The 17,075-nt window shown below is 38.3% G+C and overlaps 1 protein-coding gene across 3 annotated transcripts in view; it reads right to left on the bottom strand.

Moving 5' to 3' along the window:
* Nucleotides 1-17,075, bottom strand: part of slc38a6 (solute carrier family 38 member 6) — a 71,986-nt gene that overhangs the window by 4,622 nt on the left and 50,289 nt on the right. For 2 of the 3 annotated variants that reach the window (XM_043697246.2, XM_043697248.2), the window contains one exon: nt 13,898-15,991. In XM_043697246.2, coding sequence (XP_043553181.2) covers nt 15,905-15,991 — 87 coding nt within the window. In that variant the 3' untranslated portion in view covers nt 13,898-15,904. Of the gene's footprint in view, nt 1-4,648; nt 4,792-13,897; nt 15,992-17,075 lie in introns of those variants that run through there. The other variant, XR_006312720.2, reaches the window with a different exon arrangement.

Genomic DNA, 17,075 nt, shown 5'->3' on the forward strand with positions numbered 1-17,075 from the left:
ACCTCTCCGTCCCCACCCCACTCCTCCTATCACCCTCACCTTGACCTCCTTCCACCTATCGCATTTTCAACGCCCCTCCCCCAAGTCCTTCCTCCCTACCTTTTATCTTAGCCTGCTGGACACACTTTCCTCATTCCTGAAGAAGGGCTCATGCCCGAAACGTCGATTCTCCTGTTCCTTGGATGCTGCCTGACCTGCTGCGCTTTTCCAGCAACACATTTTCAGCTCTGATCTTCAGCATCTGCAATCCTCACTTTCTCCTATCTCCTTGTTGGGTCAAATAGCCTGTTTCCAAACTGTAGGGTTTCTTAAAAAAAATCTTTAGCTGTGCAGATATTCCAAATATCTGCCTCTTTGCTTTTCTTAATGTATTGATCACATCTTCGATTTACTGTCAATATTTTTATTTAAGAGTGCAAAATAAATGCTGTATATACCAAATACATTTTAAAATAAATAACAATGCTGCTTAGTTAAAAAATTTTTTTTAACTTTACTTGAAATCTGTGTAGACATGAAATGGAAAATCCGAACCCTTTTTATTGTGCATTCTATATCATTATGTAAAATTGATATCACAATCATTTTTTGACAGGTGCAATAAAATTGCCCTTCTCATTATTTGTCTGCATAATAACACCATCATCCTACAACATAAACTCATTTGAACTGTCATGGAGTTGACAGAAATCTTCTTAATCCCAGAACATTGCAATTTGCTGCTACATTCTTGACCTTGGAACACAAAAAACTCTTCATCCATTTGTAAACAGACACCAGTTCATTCAGGATGTGCAAGTTGATTTTGCTATAAACACAAGCGTTACGACTTCTTCAGCTATATCCATGGTATTCAAAGACATAATTACAGGCTTTGAGGAACAGAATTGGTCATTTTTCTACCAACTATCACATTATCATTTCCAAGGACAGAATTTGCCTTGAGTTTCAGTGATATTGAAACAGGCTGTAAACAAATATAGCAAAATCTGCATAACTTTCAGGCTTCGGCCAATAAGGGGCAAGTAATATTCTCACTAGTCAAGGAGATGGACATGTTGCAGTTTGGCCCTGTGTGACATCAGACCTGCACCATGAGCCAGCAGTGTATATGGCAAACACACTGCATTTTCATCAATCAAATGGCCATGTCTCAAAGTCCAGGGAAGTAATCCTCAAGCAAGTCAATGGAGTCTCATGCCTCATGCTGGAAATCAAGCCAAGCTATTCTGCCCGTTATCATGGAAGTTGAAGATGTGAAAAATTATGTAGAATTCCTTAATGTATCTGACTTTCAGACCCAGGTTGACGGAAAGCATGGACCAGGTTTCTGTACTTACCAAGATTTTCTTGTTGCAAAAAATAGATTCTAGCTACAGATTAACAATTATGATCTATTGACGTAACTCTCCTCATTAAAATTCAAAATCCCTTCTAAACCCCTCTTCTACACAGAAATGCAGACAGACACGGACAGGAAAAGAAATTAATATTATTTGGTGGAGGAAAAGCTGTTTGTACGTTCACAGAGCGTGCTGAGTCGATCCCTTATGATGATCAGAATACTGCTTCTGGGTCTTCCTTCTCCAGGTATCTTCATCTGTTTGCAAGATGCAAATGGTGACTGGTTCCCACTCAAAGGGTTTTGACTTATCGATTAAAAGTCACAGCTTACAACAACATTTGGAAAGGGGAAATAAACTGGCTATTTTCAGACTTTCAGATGCATTTTTTATTGCAAAGCAAAACAGCTCTTTCCCTCCACAGGTCTGATGACTATGAATAAAAGATTCATAACCACAAACTGTTTAGCTATCTGGAAGCTAATCCTACAGTTGTTGGCAGGCAGAAGACCTTTATCATCAATAACTGGTCACTAGTCCACTAATAGTCTGCAGACTAATCAGCTTGTTCTCAGCCCAAGTTCCACTTGTACACAGCCCTTGGCTCCAGCTCACCTGCAAACTAAGCTTCCACTATCCTGTTCTGAAGAAGGGTCGCTAGACCTGAAACTTTAACTGTGCTTTTTCTCCAAAGATGCTGACAGACTTGCTGAGCTTTTCCAGCAAATTCTGTTTGTTGAAGTTGTTCAAGCTTCCACTTTCACCTGAACAAACAGCAGTGTAAAAAGTGTTCTCAATGAGGGCCAGGTAATTTGATTTTAAAAACTACAACAATCCTTGATTTCCAAAACAGTTCTGATCCCACTTCAATTCACAATCTAAAAATATAGAAACATAGAAAGATATGGTCTTTAGAGTCTTAGGTCAAAGAGTCCTTGAATAGTCAGCCAAAGGCTGCATCACATATCAGTCCAGGGGCTTGGACATGGTCTGTCAGCTGCTTGGGGCCAATGTTCCCTCTAGGTTGTGTGACTGTTTCGAGGATCCACAGGTATAGATTGGTGGGCAAACACTGTTTGGAGCATTGAATTCTGGTTCTGGAAGTTATTGCAGCGCTCGGATCTCACAGATCTGCACAGAACAAAAAACATTAGCGGGATGCTGCTAGGGATGGTCAGTGATTGGGAGTCTGCATCATTACAGTTTGGGGAGTGGATTACAGTCAGTCCTGCAGGTTCAATACAGCCATCCTGGGGAGTTATGGTGAATCATTCGGGGAGCTGTACACAGATCAGTCGGGGTCTGCTCACTCAGCTTTCAGGGCAGTCCACCCAAGTTATTCAGAGGGGATGGGTCATAGCTCAGTGAAAGTCAAGGGGTATATCCTGGGCCACTTCTGTGACAGACAATGTGGGGACTCAATTCTGGCGACTGGAGGCAGCATGCTGGGATGAGAGGGAAACTCATCATATGGGGGCGGGGGGGTGGGTGACAATAGTGTCTTGCTGTGTTCTTCCAGCATCCTGCTGGTCTACCTTGGAATCTAGCATATGCAGTTTTTTTTGTCTCTAACCAAAGAAGCAATAGAGCCAGCTTCATTAAATCTATCCAAGACACAGTTGGATGGGTTTTTGCACGGTAGGGGAATTAAGGGTTATGGGGATAACGCAGTATGAGGAGCTGAGACGATGGATAGATCAGCCATGATCTTAATGAATGGCGGAGCAGGCTTGATTGGCCAAATGGATTTTGAATTAGTGGTGCTGGAAGAGCACAGCAGTTCAGGCAGCATCCAAGGAGGTTTCCAGCATCTGAAGTCATTGTTTTTACCTTGTTGATTGGCCAAGTGGCCTACTCCTGCTTCTATTGCTATGAAACTCACCACTTGCCTTCCCAAGCATGTCTGCTAAGCATCTTAAAGGGAAAGCCAGAAGCATTATCAATTAATGCAGCTCCAACAACTTGACAAGAAACCTGACATAACAAGACAAATAATCCATTTGATTTACACCATGTTGACTCTGTTAAACACTCACACCATCCACCATTGTCCTGGTGTCAGGAGTCTACCAAAATCTCTTGACAGCATCTCTCAATCCTGAAACCTCCACCAGTTAGAAAGACAAAGACAGCTGGTATATGGGAGCACCTGACCGCCAAGTAACACACTATATATATTTCCATTTTATCATCTCAGAGTCAAAGCTCTACGGATGGCCTCTTAGCAGCATCGTTTGCACCTCCTCCAGGACAACTAAAGGTGGGAAATAAATGGGGTTCTTGCTTACTTAGCTGTCAATAGCAGAAGAAAATTGAGTGATGATGTCAAAGGAAATGGAGGTGGAATACAGAGTCAGCCTCGGAGCAATATCACTGCAGTTAGGAGATCTAAGGGTTAGTAAGTTATTTAGTATTTTCTCAGTATCAGCCTCAATTCACACATTATCCTATGTTGTCATGCTACTTCTTATATTAGTAACTAGCTGAATGGTACTGGCTTGTGACAATATACATTATACACTAGAAGCAAACTCCTTCTGACGTAATTCATGCTCCAGGGTCACAAGTACCTGATTCAAATGATTGTTTTTGACTAAGTCACCACTCGAATGCGATCAAAAATCAGTTTCAATAATGGTACGGGTCACCAATTCTTCTGGATGAGAGCCTGACATTGCACAGTTTGAAACACTGTTGCAGCTCAAATATGCATTTCTATCATATGCAACAATATCACGCCATGCAGGTATACAGGCAGACACTGATGTCATTGATATGCCATTTCTACTAACCAGGAAGTTAAATAGCATTAATGTACTCCATTAATATACTAAGAAATTTATCTTGCATTATATTTCAATTAAAATAGTTTTTACAGATTTGAGTAGTATCCACTTTTCCAATGATAGTTATAAAACTCTATTAGTAGGTCTGATGCAAACACAAACTTTTTTTAAGGTTCTTGCATAAATATTTTATAGTATTCCCTTCTTATAAATTGTTAAGATTAATTCGGATATATTCCCGGTAGGGTGAAATGTTTTATAGCAGTTCTCTGCATTCCTTTTACTTACCAAGTTCACTGCTCCCAGGGGTGAATGTCTCAGTTTCAGGTTTCACATTTGGTCAAACTGTGACAGGGGGAGTTTGACTAGCGACAGCAGCTTACAATTAAACATGTTAGAGACTATCTGATCAAAACATCACATTAAACAGTGCATCAGTAGTCAACCAAACTTAACTTAAAGCTCCAGATGAATATTACTTAGGCAAATACATATGAAACATAAAAAATATAAAATTACCTTTCCTATTGTTGTAGTTTTTGTGCCTTGGACATAAACCAAACTGAGAAATTCTCTATCAGCAGCAATCACTGGGCAATGGAAATGTCTTTCATTTTACTCAGTAGCCTTTGGTGTTTTATTTTCGTTCTCATTCACAAAATCTTGAAACAAATCAAAATGTAATATGTTTCAAAACATGAGTATTAAATAATTGAACCATGTAATAGAATTGTTAATGTTTATGACTCTATTTGGTGCCCCCCACCCCCCATCTTTTTCTGTACTGGCTAGAAAGAGAATTATTTTGATAAACAAAATTTCAATTTATCTACGGAGAGCAAATGAGAAGATGGAATTATGGTATTTACTTAATTAAAAAAAACACAGCTACAATATGTGAATTGGATCTATCTCATTGAATGGTTACACTTAAGGGATCTGTTTCACCAAACAAAATCCGATTGATCACTGGAGTAAATGCAAAGCAATCTATTGTTGTATTAGCTTTGTCAGTCTTAAATCTGAGTACAATCTCAAATTTGTATGGTTTCATCTCGACTGTCAAGATACATTGCAAGTTGTAATTGCAACCTCAACGTCAGCTGTCTTATTTTATAAAGCATGACTATTGTACACATCTGTAATTTAGCAAATCATAATTATTCCAATATTTGAATTTTAGGAGGATCACTTTTTTGCATCCGACTTCGATTAAGAATGCTGCATGATACATCACTGAAACGGTTAATGTGTGTCAGAGCCCATCAGTGTCATCTAGGCAGGGTTTACAAAACAATTTTTTTTTAAAAGATCTGAAGCACTGAAACTATTAATCATATTCTTTGATTTTATAGCTCCACTACAATAAAGCTAGAAGAATTCTAGAAATGGAAAGCCTCCTTTCTTACAATGAATGCTGCTGTGACCTTTAGGTTGCTGACAATAGTATTCTGACATCATGTAAAACAACCTTCAAATTTAAACCAGGTGCAGATAGTTTGCTGGCGTCTTGTGGCTGCCATTCTGTCCACAGACTTATGGACAGAAGTGCTGAGGTACCAAGTGTAATTGCATGGATATACCACACACAGCCAAAGCCTAGAGAGAGATGGCTTGAACAGCTGATGCTATTAAAATATATTTATATTCAAAACAGCTACACTTTCTCAGTTAACTGTGGTGTGCTTGCATTCTGCAGACTCTTCAACTGACCATCCTTGGAAAGGGATTTATTTAGACTTTGATTAAAAAAAAATCTTAGTCATAGCCATTTTAATTATTCTGCCATCAAAAACACTTATGCTTTTCATGTCTGGTACCATATTTGCTGTCATGAATGATACTTAAAATCATCAGCAGTGAATAAAACAATTTAAGTCAATTGCTTATCATGTGCAAACATGGGATTTTTGAAGAGGCACTATTAGACTCCCAAAACCATAAATAAATCATACTGTCATGGATTGGGGCCAAGGATTGGATTTCTTACTGTTTGTCACTAGAGATTCCCCAAATGAATCTACCGGGTTTACACTATTTGAGTTGATTTATGATCATGAAAGTCAATTAAAATGGATTAGGGAGAAATACTTGAAACAAAAAGTCAAATCCTCAACATTAGATTCCATATTTCCAGAAAGATTCATAGGAGCATGTTAAGTAGTACAGGAGAGCATCTGAAGGCTTCACAAATGAAAAGATTGCACAGATAAATATTCTTAACTAGAACATTTCAAGTGGCTGATGAAGTACTGGTTTTGTTGCTTTTGCAAGATGAACCTCTGAAAGTCAAGTTCAGTGACCGCGACAAGGTATGGAAAGTGTGTAAGGTGACTGACCAATCTAATAGCTACTCCTGATTGTAGGAATAAGAATCAGTTTATGTCACATAAACATGTTGAAATGGTATCATCAAAAAGAGGATAAAGAGGAGCAGGTGGTAAGAATGGTGGAGGATAACAGAGACAAGACTGACAGCAATGTGTTGTCTCTTAGCTGCCCTCTGATCAATTAGGGATGGACAATAAATTCTAGCCTAGCCAGTGATACACACACTTTAACAAATAAAGAAAAATGGAGTGAGGTTAAAGGAGAGGTAGACAGTTATCCAAGTGAACTTCCTACAATTTGATTAGGCAACACAGAAATGCCCAGGCAGTTGAGCATTATGTTCTCATATTTAAAGGAAGGAAAATGAGAGTTCCTTAGGGTAGTGTCCTAGGTCCAAACATCTTCTGCTCATTCATCAATAACCTTCCCTCCACTATAAGGTCAGAAGTGGGGATTTTCACCGATGATTGCACAATGTTCAGCACCATTTGCGACTCCTCATATACTACAGCAGTCCATGTTTATGTGCAATAAGATCTGGACAATATCCAGGCTTGGGCTGATAAATGACAAGTAATATTTGTGCCACACAAATGCCAGGCTATGACTATCTCCAACATGAGACAATCTTACTACTGCCCCTTGACATTCAATGTTGTTACAATCACTGAATTCCCCCACTATCAACAGCCTTGGGATTACCAGTGACCAGAAGCTCAATTGGACTTGCCACATAAACACAATGGTTACAAGAGCAGGTCAGAGGCTAGGAATACTATAGCAATTAACTCACCTCCTGACTCCCCAGAACCTATTCACCATCTACAAGGCACAAGGAAGGACGGGGATGGAATACTCCACACGTGTCTGGATGGCTGCAGCTCCAACAACACTCAAGATGCTTGACAACATCCAGGACAAAGCGTTTCAGAGAACACCTCTGGGACACCCGGACCAACCAACCCAACCACCCTGTGGCTCAACATTTCAATTCCCCCTCCCACTCCACCAAGGATATGCAGGTCTTTGGACTCCTCCATCGTCAGACCACAACAAAACGATGTTTGGAGGAAGAACGCCTCATCTTCCGCCTAGGAACCCTCCAACCACAAGGGATGAACTCGGATTTCACCAGTTTCCTCATTTCCCCTCCCCCCACCCTGTCTCAGTCAAATCCATCGAATTCAGCACCGCCTTCCTAACCTGCAATCTTCTTCCCGACCTCTCCGCCCCCACCCCAGTCTGACCTATCACCCTCACCTTGACCTCTTTCCACCTATCACATTTCCGACGCCCCTCCCCCCCACCTTTTATCTTAGCCTGCTGGACAAACTTTCCTCATTCCTGAAGAAGGGCTTATGCCCGAAACGTCGATTCTCCTGTTCCCTGGATGCTGCCTGACCTGCTGCGCTTTTCCAGCAACACATTTCCAACTCCCTCCACCACCAATGCTCTACAAGATGCACTGCAGAAACTGACCGAAGATCTTCAGACATCACCTTCCAAACCCATGACCACTTCCAGCTAGAAGGACAAGGGCAGCAATTACATGGGAACACCACCACCTGCATGTTATTTTTCAAGCCATTCACCATCCTGGCTTAGTTAAGCCCAGAAAAACACACTTATGTGGAAACAAAGACTCAATACTTGCTGGAAAATTATTTGATTGAACCTAGTCAAAGCAGCTACAGTTCACCATTAGAGTCAAGATTAGAGTGGTGCTGGAAAAGCACAGCAGGTCAGGCAACATCTGAGGAACTGGACAATCGACATTTTGGGCAAAAGCCCTTTCCTGATGAAGGGCTTTTGCCCAAAACATCACTTTTCCTGCTCCTCGGGTGCTGCCTGACCTGCTATGCTTTTCTAGCACCACTCTAATCTTGACTCTAATCTCTAGCATTTGCAGTACCCACTTCTGCACAGTTCACCATTAGCAAATCCTAAAACTAAACAAGAAAGCAGGAGGTTTTTAGGAATGTGTGTGGATGTTACTGGGCATAATTTCAGCTCAATAGCAATAAATTTAACAATTTTGTTAAGGGAACAAGCAAAGATGGTGTAGTCAGTGGAATGCCAAGTAGCATTTGAGAAACTGGAAGCAATTTTGTAAACATATCAAGAGTGGCAATACCGCTATTTACCTAACAAATAAACCCGTATCAGAGGAAGTACTCTACTGCAGAAAAAAATACTTTGGGATTATTATTGACTCTTCAACACTTTGAAGCCTATATTCAACATTGTAAGAGAAGCATTAATCACACAGAATCATCATGGTGCATAAAGAGGCTATTGCCCATCATTCCTGCACTGACTTTATTATCTAGTGTTGATTTCCTGCCTTTTCTCCATATTCCTGCGCACCATTTCTATTAGTTGAACGTGCCTCCACTACATTGCCATACCCTAATTATCCAGTGTGAAAAAGTTCTCTTTAATCACTCTGCTTAATTTGCACATTAGATCAAGTCTATGTCCTTGTGTTCCTTTTTCTTTCATGAGCAGAGACAGCTTCTCCTTATCTACTCTAACCAGCCTGCTCATAATTTTGAAACCTCTATCAAATCTCCTCTCAGTCTTCCCTCCAAGGAAAACAGACCCAACTTCTTCAGTCTATCATCAAAATTGAAGTTTCTAATTTCTGGAAGCATCCTAGTAAGTCACTTCTGTACTTTCTCCAATGTATAACATCTTTCCTATAATGGGATATCCACAACTATACATAGAACTCCACGAGGTCTAACAATCATCTCGTACAATTTCAACTATCTCCTTGCTCTTGTACTCTATGCCCTTATTAAATAGGCTGAGAACACTGTTTGCTTTATCACGAGCTCTCTCCATGTTTTGCCACGTTTGATGATCTGGGCACATATATATCCAGTTCCTTCTGCTCCTGCACCCCCTTTAAAATTGTAGCCTTTACTTTACATTGTTTTTCAATATTCTTCCAACCAAAGTGCATCATCTCACACTTCTCTCCATCACATCTCATCTGCCCTCTCCATCAACTCGTCAATGTTCTTTTGGAGTTCCACACTATCATCCTCACAGTTAATTATCATAAGCCATCAGCACAATGGCTCAGTGGTTAGCACTACTGACTCTCAATACCAGGGATCCAGGTTCAAGCCGACGCTTGGATGACTGTCTACATGGGTTTCCTCCCACAATTCAAAGATGTGCAGATTAGGTGGAATGGCTACGCTAAGTTGTCCAGGGATATGTAGGTTACATGGATCGGCCATGGGAGGGGGAGGGAGGAGAGAGGAGAGAGATCTGGGTGGGATACTCTCTGGAGAGTTGGTGCAGACTCGATGGCCAAATGGCCTGTACCCATACTGTAGGGATTCTATGAGTCACTTGTTGCTAAGTTTAAAATTGAATACATGATTATTCTATTATTTCATCCATTCAATATTAAGATTATTCACATTACTGGAACCAATAAAGCAATTACAGGAGGAAGGATGAATCAATGCAGGCATTATGGTGTGTTATTTGTTTGTTATATAACCTTGTGAGGATATACATGATTGAAACTGTGGAATGCATTGCTGCAGCTTAAGTCCTGTTTGTACTGCTGCTTTCTTCAAGTACTGGGTGGAGGGCTGTTTGTACATGACCTGACAGCAGAATTTTTGAAGAGTGTGAAATGGCTAGCAATAGGTAGCTGATTGGCATTTATGACTAGTCACATCTGCACAAACCAAAGATCATCATCTTGGTGAGAATTATGATGATTGGTTCCTCAGTAGCTAGATAGTTGTGATGTGAACGAGTCATTGAGAAGACTTTGCATGGAAGTGTGTATGAGCGCGAACATTGCTACCTTTCTCTATAATTAAAATAAAAATGGAATTGAGTTAGTTATTTTCTCCCAGCTGTTGTTATAAGCTGCTGCCTTTATTTCATTATTCCATTAGCTAACTGGAAAGTTTTTCCTTGTCTACATACTTAAGTAACCTATAAAACCTTCCATGTTCTCCTCGGAGCAAAGGACATCAGTTTTTTTTCCCCGTCATTAGACATGAGCAGAAGTAGGCCATTCGGCCCACTGTCTGATCATGTCTTATGGCATAAAAAAAAAACTGATGTCCTTTGCTCCAAGGAGAACACAGGGAAGACTTTATAGAAGACTTAATTATGGCAGACATGGAAAAATGTTCCAATTAGCTAATGAAATAATGACTAGAGGACACAAGCTAAGGTTTGGGTGCAGGAAGAAATGAACATACAATGAGTTGACCATTCAGTCCCTAAAGCTTACTTCACCATTTAAGAACATGGCAGATTGGACTGTAACCTTGAATCCATTCTCACCTAATGATCTTCTACTCCTTTGCTTACCAATAATTGATCCAGCTCTGCTGTAAGACTGTTTGAAGGCTCTGCTTGCATCACTTTTCAGGAACAGTTCCAAAGGCTCAAATGACCCAGAGATTTCACCTCATCTTAACTTTAATTGAGCAGCCCCATGTTTTTCCAAGTGACACCTTGGTCTGGATTCCCCTATAAAAGCAAACAATTTCCACATCTATCCTATCAAGGCCTCTCAGGATCTTGAGTTTCAATCAAGTCACCTCTTATTCCTCTAAACTCCAGAAGATACAAACTTAGCCTGTTCAACCTTTCCTCACAAAAGAATAATACCCATTCCAAACATTCATCAGTTAGCCTTCTCTGAAGGCCTCTGCTGCATTTACATCCTTCTTTGCATGAAAGACCAATGCTGTGGTCTCAGTTCTGAGAAACTGAAACGCAAGCTTCCTACTTTTATATTCAAGTTTATATGTAAACAGATGAGACTTCAGGCCAAAGTGATCATATTTTGGAAGTGACCTGTATAATGAAAGGGGAGTGGTCAGCTCTCTAGCTAATCAGTTCAGTCCAGAACTAGTTGAGAGTTCAGCAGTGAGCTGTGTGAACAGGCTCTCTCTCCTTCTGCCCTTCTAACTTCAACCTGTAAGCATCTGTTCCTTTGTTTTTAATACTGTTTAAAAGGGGGTTTGCTTATTGGGACTGTTGTGTATATTCAGAACAGCATAATTAAGTCTAGTGTGGACGGACTGAGTTCTGTTAGGGTTCTTTATGTTTCATTGTGTAATTTTGTGAATAATTTTTGTTGGTTTTAAAACCTGGTAGAAAACCTAGCTAACTTACTGTTTTGATAAGTGTACAGTGAAAATTATCTAATCTGCAAAGTTATGGTCTGGGCTGCCTTCTTAAGAATGCTTTGAGTGGTCTGACCTAGTCCACAACATTACCAATATGTTAGCCTTCCACTACAAGCATTCATTTTCTACAATGACTTGTGGCATTCATTTTCTACAATGACTTGTGGCACTTTGTACTGTACTTGCTTTTGAGAAATGCAAGTACAGTACAACCTCAGATTTCCCATTTTGAAGAAATTTGTTCAGTAATAAGTCCAATAGGTTGGTTAAAAGAGATCATTTAATAACACAAGCATTAATGAATTTGAACACTACCCACAAGAAAACAGATTAACTAGCCTCCTGTGCCATAAATAACTCCATGATCTGGCAACTCATTTCATTGCTGCATGCAGGAGCTCAAGTGCAATCTCGTCATTACAATTTCTACATTAGAAGTGACTCAAATTCAAATGTACTCCATTGCTGTAAAGTATGTTACAACCATCCCAAGCTAGGGAATGATGCAACATAATGCAAGTTATGGTGCACAACAGTTAGCTCCATATAGTATGACTTAATATGTGGAAGGGATCTCAAAGCAATATAATAAAAAGTTAATTTCACTAAATGAAAAGACCTTCAATCTCTATTTGAGCACAATTGACTTCCAATTATATTATTTCTCTTCAACATATTTAGATTTTCTATGTTAATATGTTGTAATAGAGGAAAGGTCTTTCCTGCATCAACATATCTTCTAATGAGTCCAGAATCTGGATTGTTTATGGAGTCTTTGATTTAAAGGGATAACGGAGGTACCATCTAGTTGTTTTCAGTGCTAGGAGTAGTACTTTCAGGCTTAATTTTTTTTAAAAGCAACTCAAGGTGGGGTGACGGGTAAAAGAGGTATGCATATTCTTTTAGTAGATGACAAAAAGAATTGTGCAAATATTTCTGAAACGCAACTTGGATAATTATATTGTTAAAATATTTTGCAAACATGCTAGGGTTGGAAGTGTTCTAGAGTATAATGATGTGCAGGTTATTATTTCAATTAAGGGGGTTTGAGAGAGGATTGCAATAGTCTAACATACTATGCTGTAGAAGTTCAGACTATACAAGTAGTCAAAAGTGGTAGCAGCAAGGTAACATTTCAATTTTAGAAAAAAAAAGGTGTTTGATAAGATGCTACACTTTAGCTATTTAAGAGTCCATGGTGTTCCAAGTAATATTAGCCTGGAGAGAAAATTGGGACAAATGGGCATTTTGAGGATGACGACTTAACTGGGAGTGCCATGGTCATCAGTGCTGGATCTACAATTATTTACTATTTAATGGTTTGGATGAGGAAAGTGAATTTATTTTAGCTGAGGTTGCAGATGACAAAAATAGGCGAGAAGGTACAGGGTGATGGAGATTACAGTGGGACAGACAAGTTAGGTGAGGGGGCTAAAATCTTGGTATGTGGAATATAAAGATTGAGGTTATGCACTTTGGCAGGAAGAATAGAGCACCTGAATCTTATTTAATTAGATAAAGACTACAGAAGAGCTAACTAGGGTGATTTGGGAACCTTGTCATCCACGAGCCACAAAAGATAGCACCCTAGTTCAGACAAACAAGGGTTACGAGTGGCATTGAGGATTATCAGATCAGTCATGATAGCATTGAGTTTACTGATGAAAATAGAACATATTATACATAATACCAGTCAAGTTATTCAAAAAAGGTAATTGAGAGACTGACATGATAACTATGCTTGCTAAGATGAGCGAAATGTCGTCAAATATAGGCAAGACGAATAAGCCAAAACTTAGGGAGAAAAAAATCACTGGGATTCCTCAAAAAAAAACATGTAAAAATGTCGCTCACAGAAGCATCAAAATTTGGTATATTCCTAGTTGGTGTAAGATTAGTTAATTTTAGGCAGGGGGTTATAAATTTATCCCAACATCTCTCAGACCTGAGAAGTATCTTTGCCAGAGTCCCCAGATCTTCAATTGTTGCTTCAAAATGCTGAGAGGACAAGCTGGAATTCTGCTGGTGAATAGTTATCAAAGAAATAATCAAGATTCCCAGTTCAAGTCTCAAATGAAAGAAAGAGAGGCTGGCATCCAGCATAAGCCATTTCCTTCAAAAGGAATTACTCTTCTTTTCAAAACAAAAACCCAAGCCAAGTGTAGGAATGGAGATTGATGCCAAGCCCAAAAATAGATTTTAAAATCTGTCCTCTCCAGTAGACTTTATATCAACACAATGCACATCAGAATGATAACACTGTTGCATACACTTTATTTTACAATAATCCATATAATTAACCACTGCAGTTTTCAAGTTTGATGATGGAATTTACACTAAGATTTGGAAATATTCAAAAAAGATTTAAAATACAGTTCAATAGCTTTCTGAAGGTAAATGACAGATTTAACAAACAACCTGATTTATTAACAGAATATCAAAGTGCATTAAAACAGAATCCTGGAGAAAACAAGATTGATTTGACATGTATTAACAGAACTGAAGGGTCAACATCTACAAAAAGTATGATTTAAAGAAAAAAAAACAACAGGATTATTGCAATGCTTTGGGAATTCAGAGCAAATGACTTCTCCCCCCACCCCCACAGTGGAATTCAAAAGAAAAAATGTAAGAACAAGACACTTTCAGGAACCAAAGAGAAAATAGGCAATACATAAGTTATTTTGTTGTACAAAAGTCAAAAGATAATTGAAAATAGTAGTGCAAGATTTCACAATAAATATTTTCTAGAAAATGTAAACAAATATTTATCTTTTAATATACAATGGAAAAACTAATGTAAAAAGATACTTTCAATGCTGAACATAAATTAGACATTCAGTAAAACATAATAGGCTACAATATGCAACCAGTATTTAAAAAAAAACCAACTGTTAAAGAGGTTATCAAGATCAGAAGGCAAGATGGATTTCAATTTTTAAAATGGCAAATTTACTTTAGTGCAAAAACTTGGGAAGCAAGTGTGTGGCTAGTACAAAGTAATAAACAAAAAAAACTTGACTAAAGCTCAGAACAAAAATATTAGTTACACTAGTGAATAAAAGTAGCACTTCAGCAGTCAGCAACATTTTTATGTGCAGCCTAATCTGGCTGAATGCATAAACAACATTAATCTAACCGAGTGACAGCTATTGTATGCCTTTGATCATTCAAAGTCCAAGTGTTAACTGCCAAGCAGAATGACTTCAAAAACATTTAAACAAAGTCACTTATTAAAAAACAGTTTACTTAGAACCTCAAGACAAAATGTTAACCATATTACCCATCAGTTAAAACACTAAACTGTTAATCAAGGGAAGAATTTTCTAAATGGACTATCAAAGCCACATTAGTAATTTGCATCATTATATAATGTTAACGCGAAGTTAGGCAAGAGTGCAGCACTTTAAAAGACTTCTGTATTTTGATTTATTACTCACTGGTTTGAGACAAAAAAAGTTTGGTGTCAAAATTGATCAGACATATTCTCTCCCTTAGTATTCCATTAATATAATTCTAATTAAACAAATTTAAAAAGCAGGAAAAAAAAAGGCCTTTAACCCATATTTACTAGTACAAGGTCAAGATGATGTTGAACATTATTTTAACAGGCACACAAGGAATCAAATGCACACCTCAAAGTGCAAAATATATCTATACGTGATAATTTAGGTTTACTCCTTAACCCAAAGTATGCAATAATACTGTTAGACTTTTATCTGAACAAATTTAATGTCACCTTATGTGCACATTTATCAATAAAGATTAGTTTTAAATATTTAATTTCAACTGATCATTCTGGATTACAAGAAAAATATATAAAACTTACCATAAATCACTAATATTTATACCGCAATTTAATTAAAGTTACAAAACATTGTACCAGTTATTGAAATTGAGTTTTATTAGTTTACAATGTTAGAGATTTGCCTTTTGGTAGAAGTTTCTCCATGGTAATAGGGTTTCACATCAGTTGATTTCTTTCCCACCCTAACCCAATTGAGAATAGTTACTGAACATAAGCAAAGCATAGCATTAATTTTAATCCTGCACAAATCTGAATGCCCAATCGCAAGTTTTATTTTCATTTCCATTGAGATTCAAAGGACCCGATCCCACTTCTAACAAAAGGTAATTTCACTTGTCATCATATTGCCAGTAAGTCAGCAGAAAAAAATACACATTTGCAAAGTTGATTTCACTGTTCAACTGATTACTTCCTGAGTTGTGTGATTTCACTTTGTGCAAATTCCATTGATTAGGCTCAATTTTCATTGTGCAGCCAGGTTATAATGATAACAAGCAAACTAACAGCCCCAATGAGAATGCCTAGAATAATCAATCCTAGAGCCTGGTGAAACAAAAGAAAAATGAACAAACAAAAGGAAAGAAAATACAAAAACATTTCTACACAATCTTTATTTCATTTTAAAATTCAGCAGCCTCGAGATCACTAAACTGATCAGTAGTGGCGTACAAACCAAGTGTCAGTTTGGAATTACTTTATTATATAGATGTTGATATATGGCTTTGAATTGGGTTAGTGCTTTGCTAAATGTGCAAAGGGATATGTTGAAACCATATGCCTAGGGATAGGATACATGGTCCAATAAGAGTTATGCAGGTAATCAAATGTGTATGCATCCTCCATTTCCTTTAAAATATGAAATGCACACGCCTGTGCAGTGTCACTTTGGGTTTGAGCTACAAAAATTAAAGCCCCCTGCTACCACTTGGTACATTGCTACTTTCCTGTATTCCATCGACAAGATTGATGGCAGCACTGATTAGTGTCCTTCACTCAAGGCTGGTTAGCCTAATAAAAAGGACAGAATAATAGAAAGGAGAATAAAGCAATACATCATTCAAAGAAGGACTGGTGTGTTTGATGTTTCCACATGGCTATAGTAATTTCAATCTGTTGAGGTCCATGCCTGGTACAGGTAGACAACCCTTTATCTGAAATCCCAAATTCCAAAATCTGAAGGTTTTTAAAAAGTTTTTTAATCTCATTAATAAGGTTGTTTGGTGTGCAACAGTTAACCCAACTCCAGACCCACTCGATGCGGGTCACTCAGATGTGACGTGAAGGGGTGAGGCCCAGCACTGGCAGGCCTCAATTCTATCTCAGGGATTGTTACTCACATGGGAGTCTGCTGTCCGGTAAAAGTTTTTTAAAAAATTTCACCGTTGAACTGTCACTTATTACAGAATTCAAAGCATTCTGAATTCCGAAAACCAGCTGGTCAAGCGTTTCGGTTAAAGGATTGTGTACCTGTATTTAGAATGCCTTTGTTACATAGGTCAAAAAAGAAAGGATAATATGGATTATTCTAACCATATTTACTTAACTTGAAAGGATACAAGTACTTGTGGCAGGAAGGACTGTTGTTAAACTGATTAAACATTTGAAAATATGATCAATGTGATAAATT

This window comes from Chiloscyllium plagiosum, unplaced genomic scaffold (assembly GCF_037043375.1).
Source record: "Chiloscyllium plagiosum isolate Xiang-an unplaced genomic scaffold, Cpla_swu_hap1 HiC_scaffold_8, whole genome shotgun sequence".
In the NCBI taxonomy this organism is placed as follows: domain Eukaryota; kingdom Metazoa; phylum Chordata; class Chondrichthyes; order Orectolobiformes; family Hemiscylliidae; genus Chiloscyllium; species Chiloscyllium plagiosum.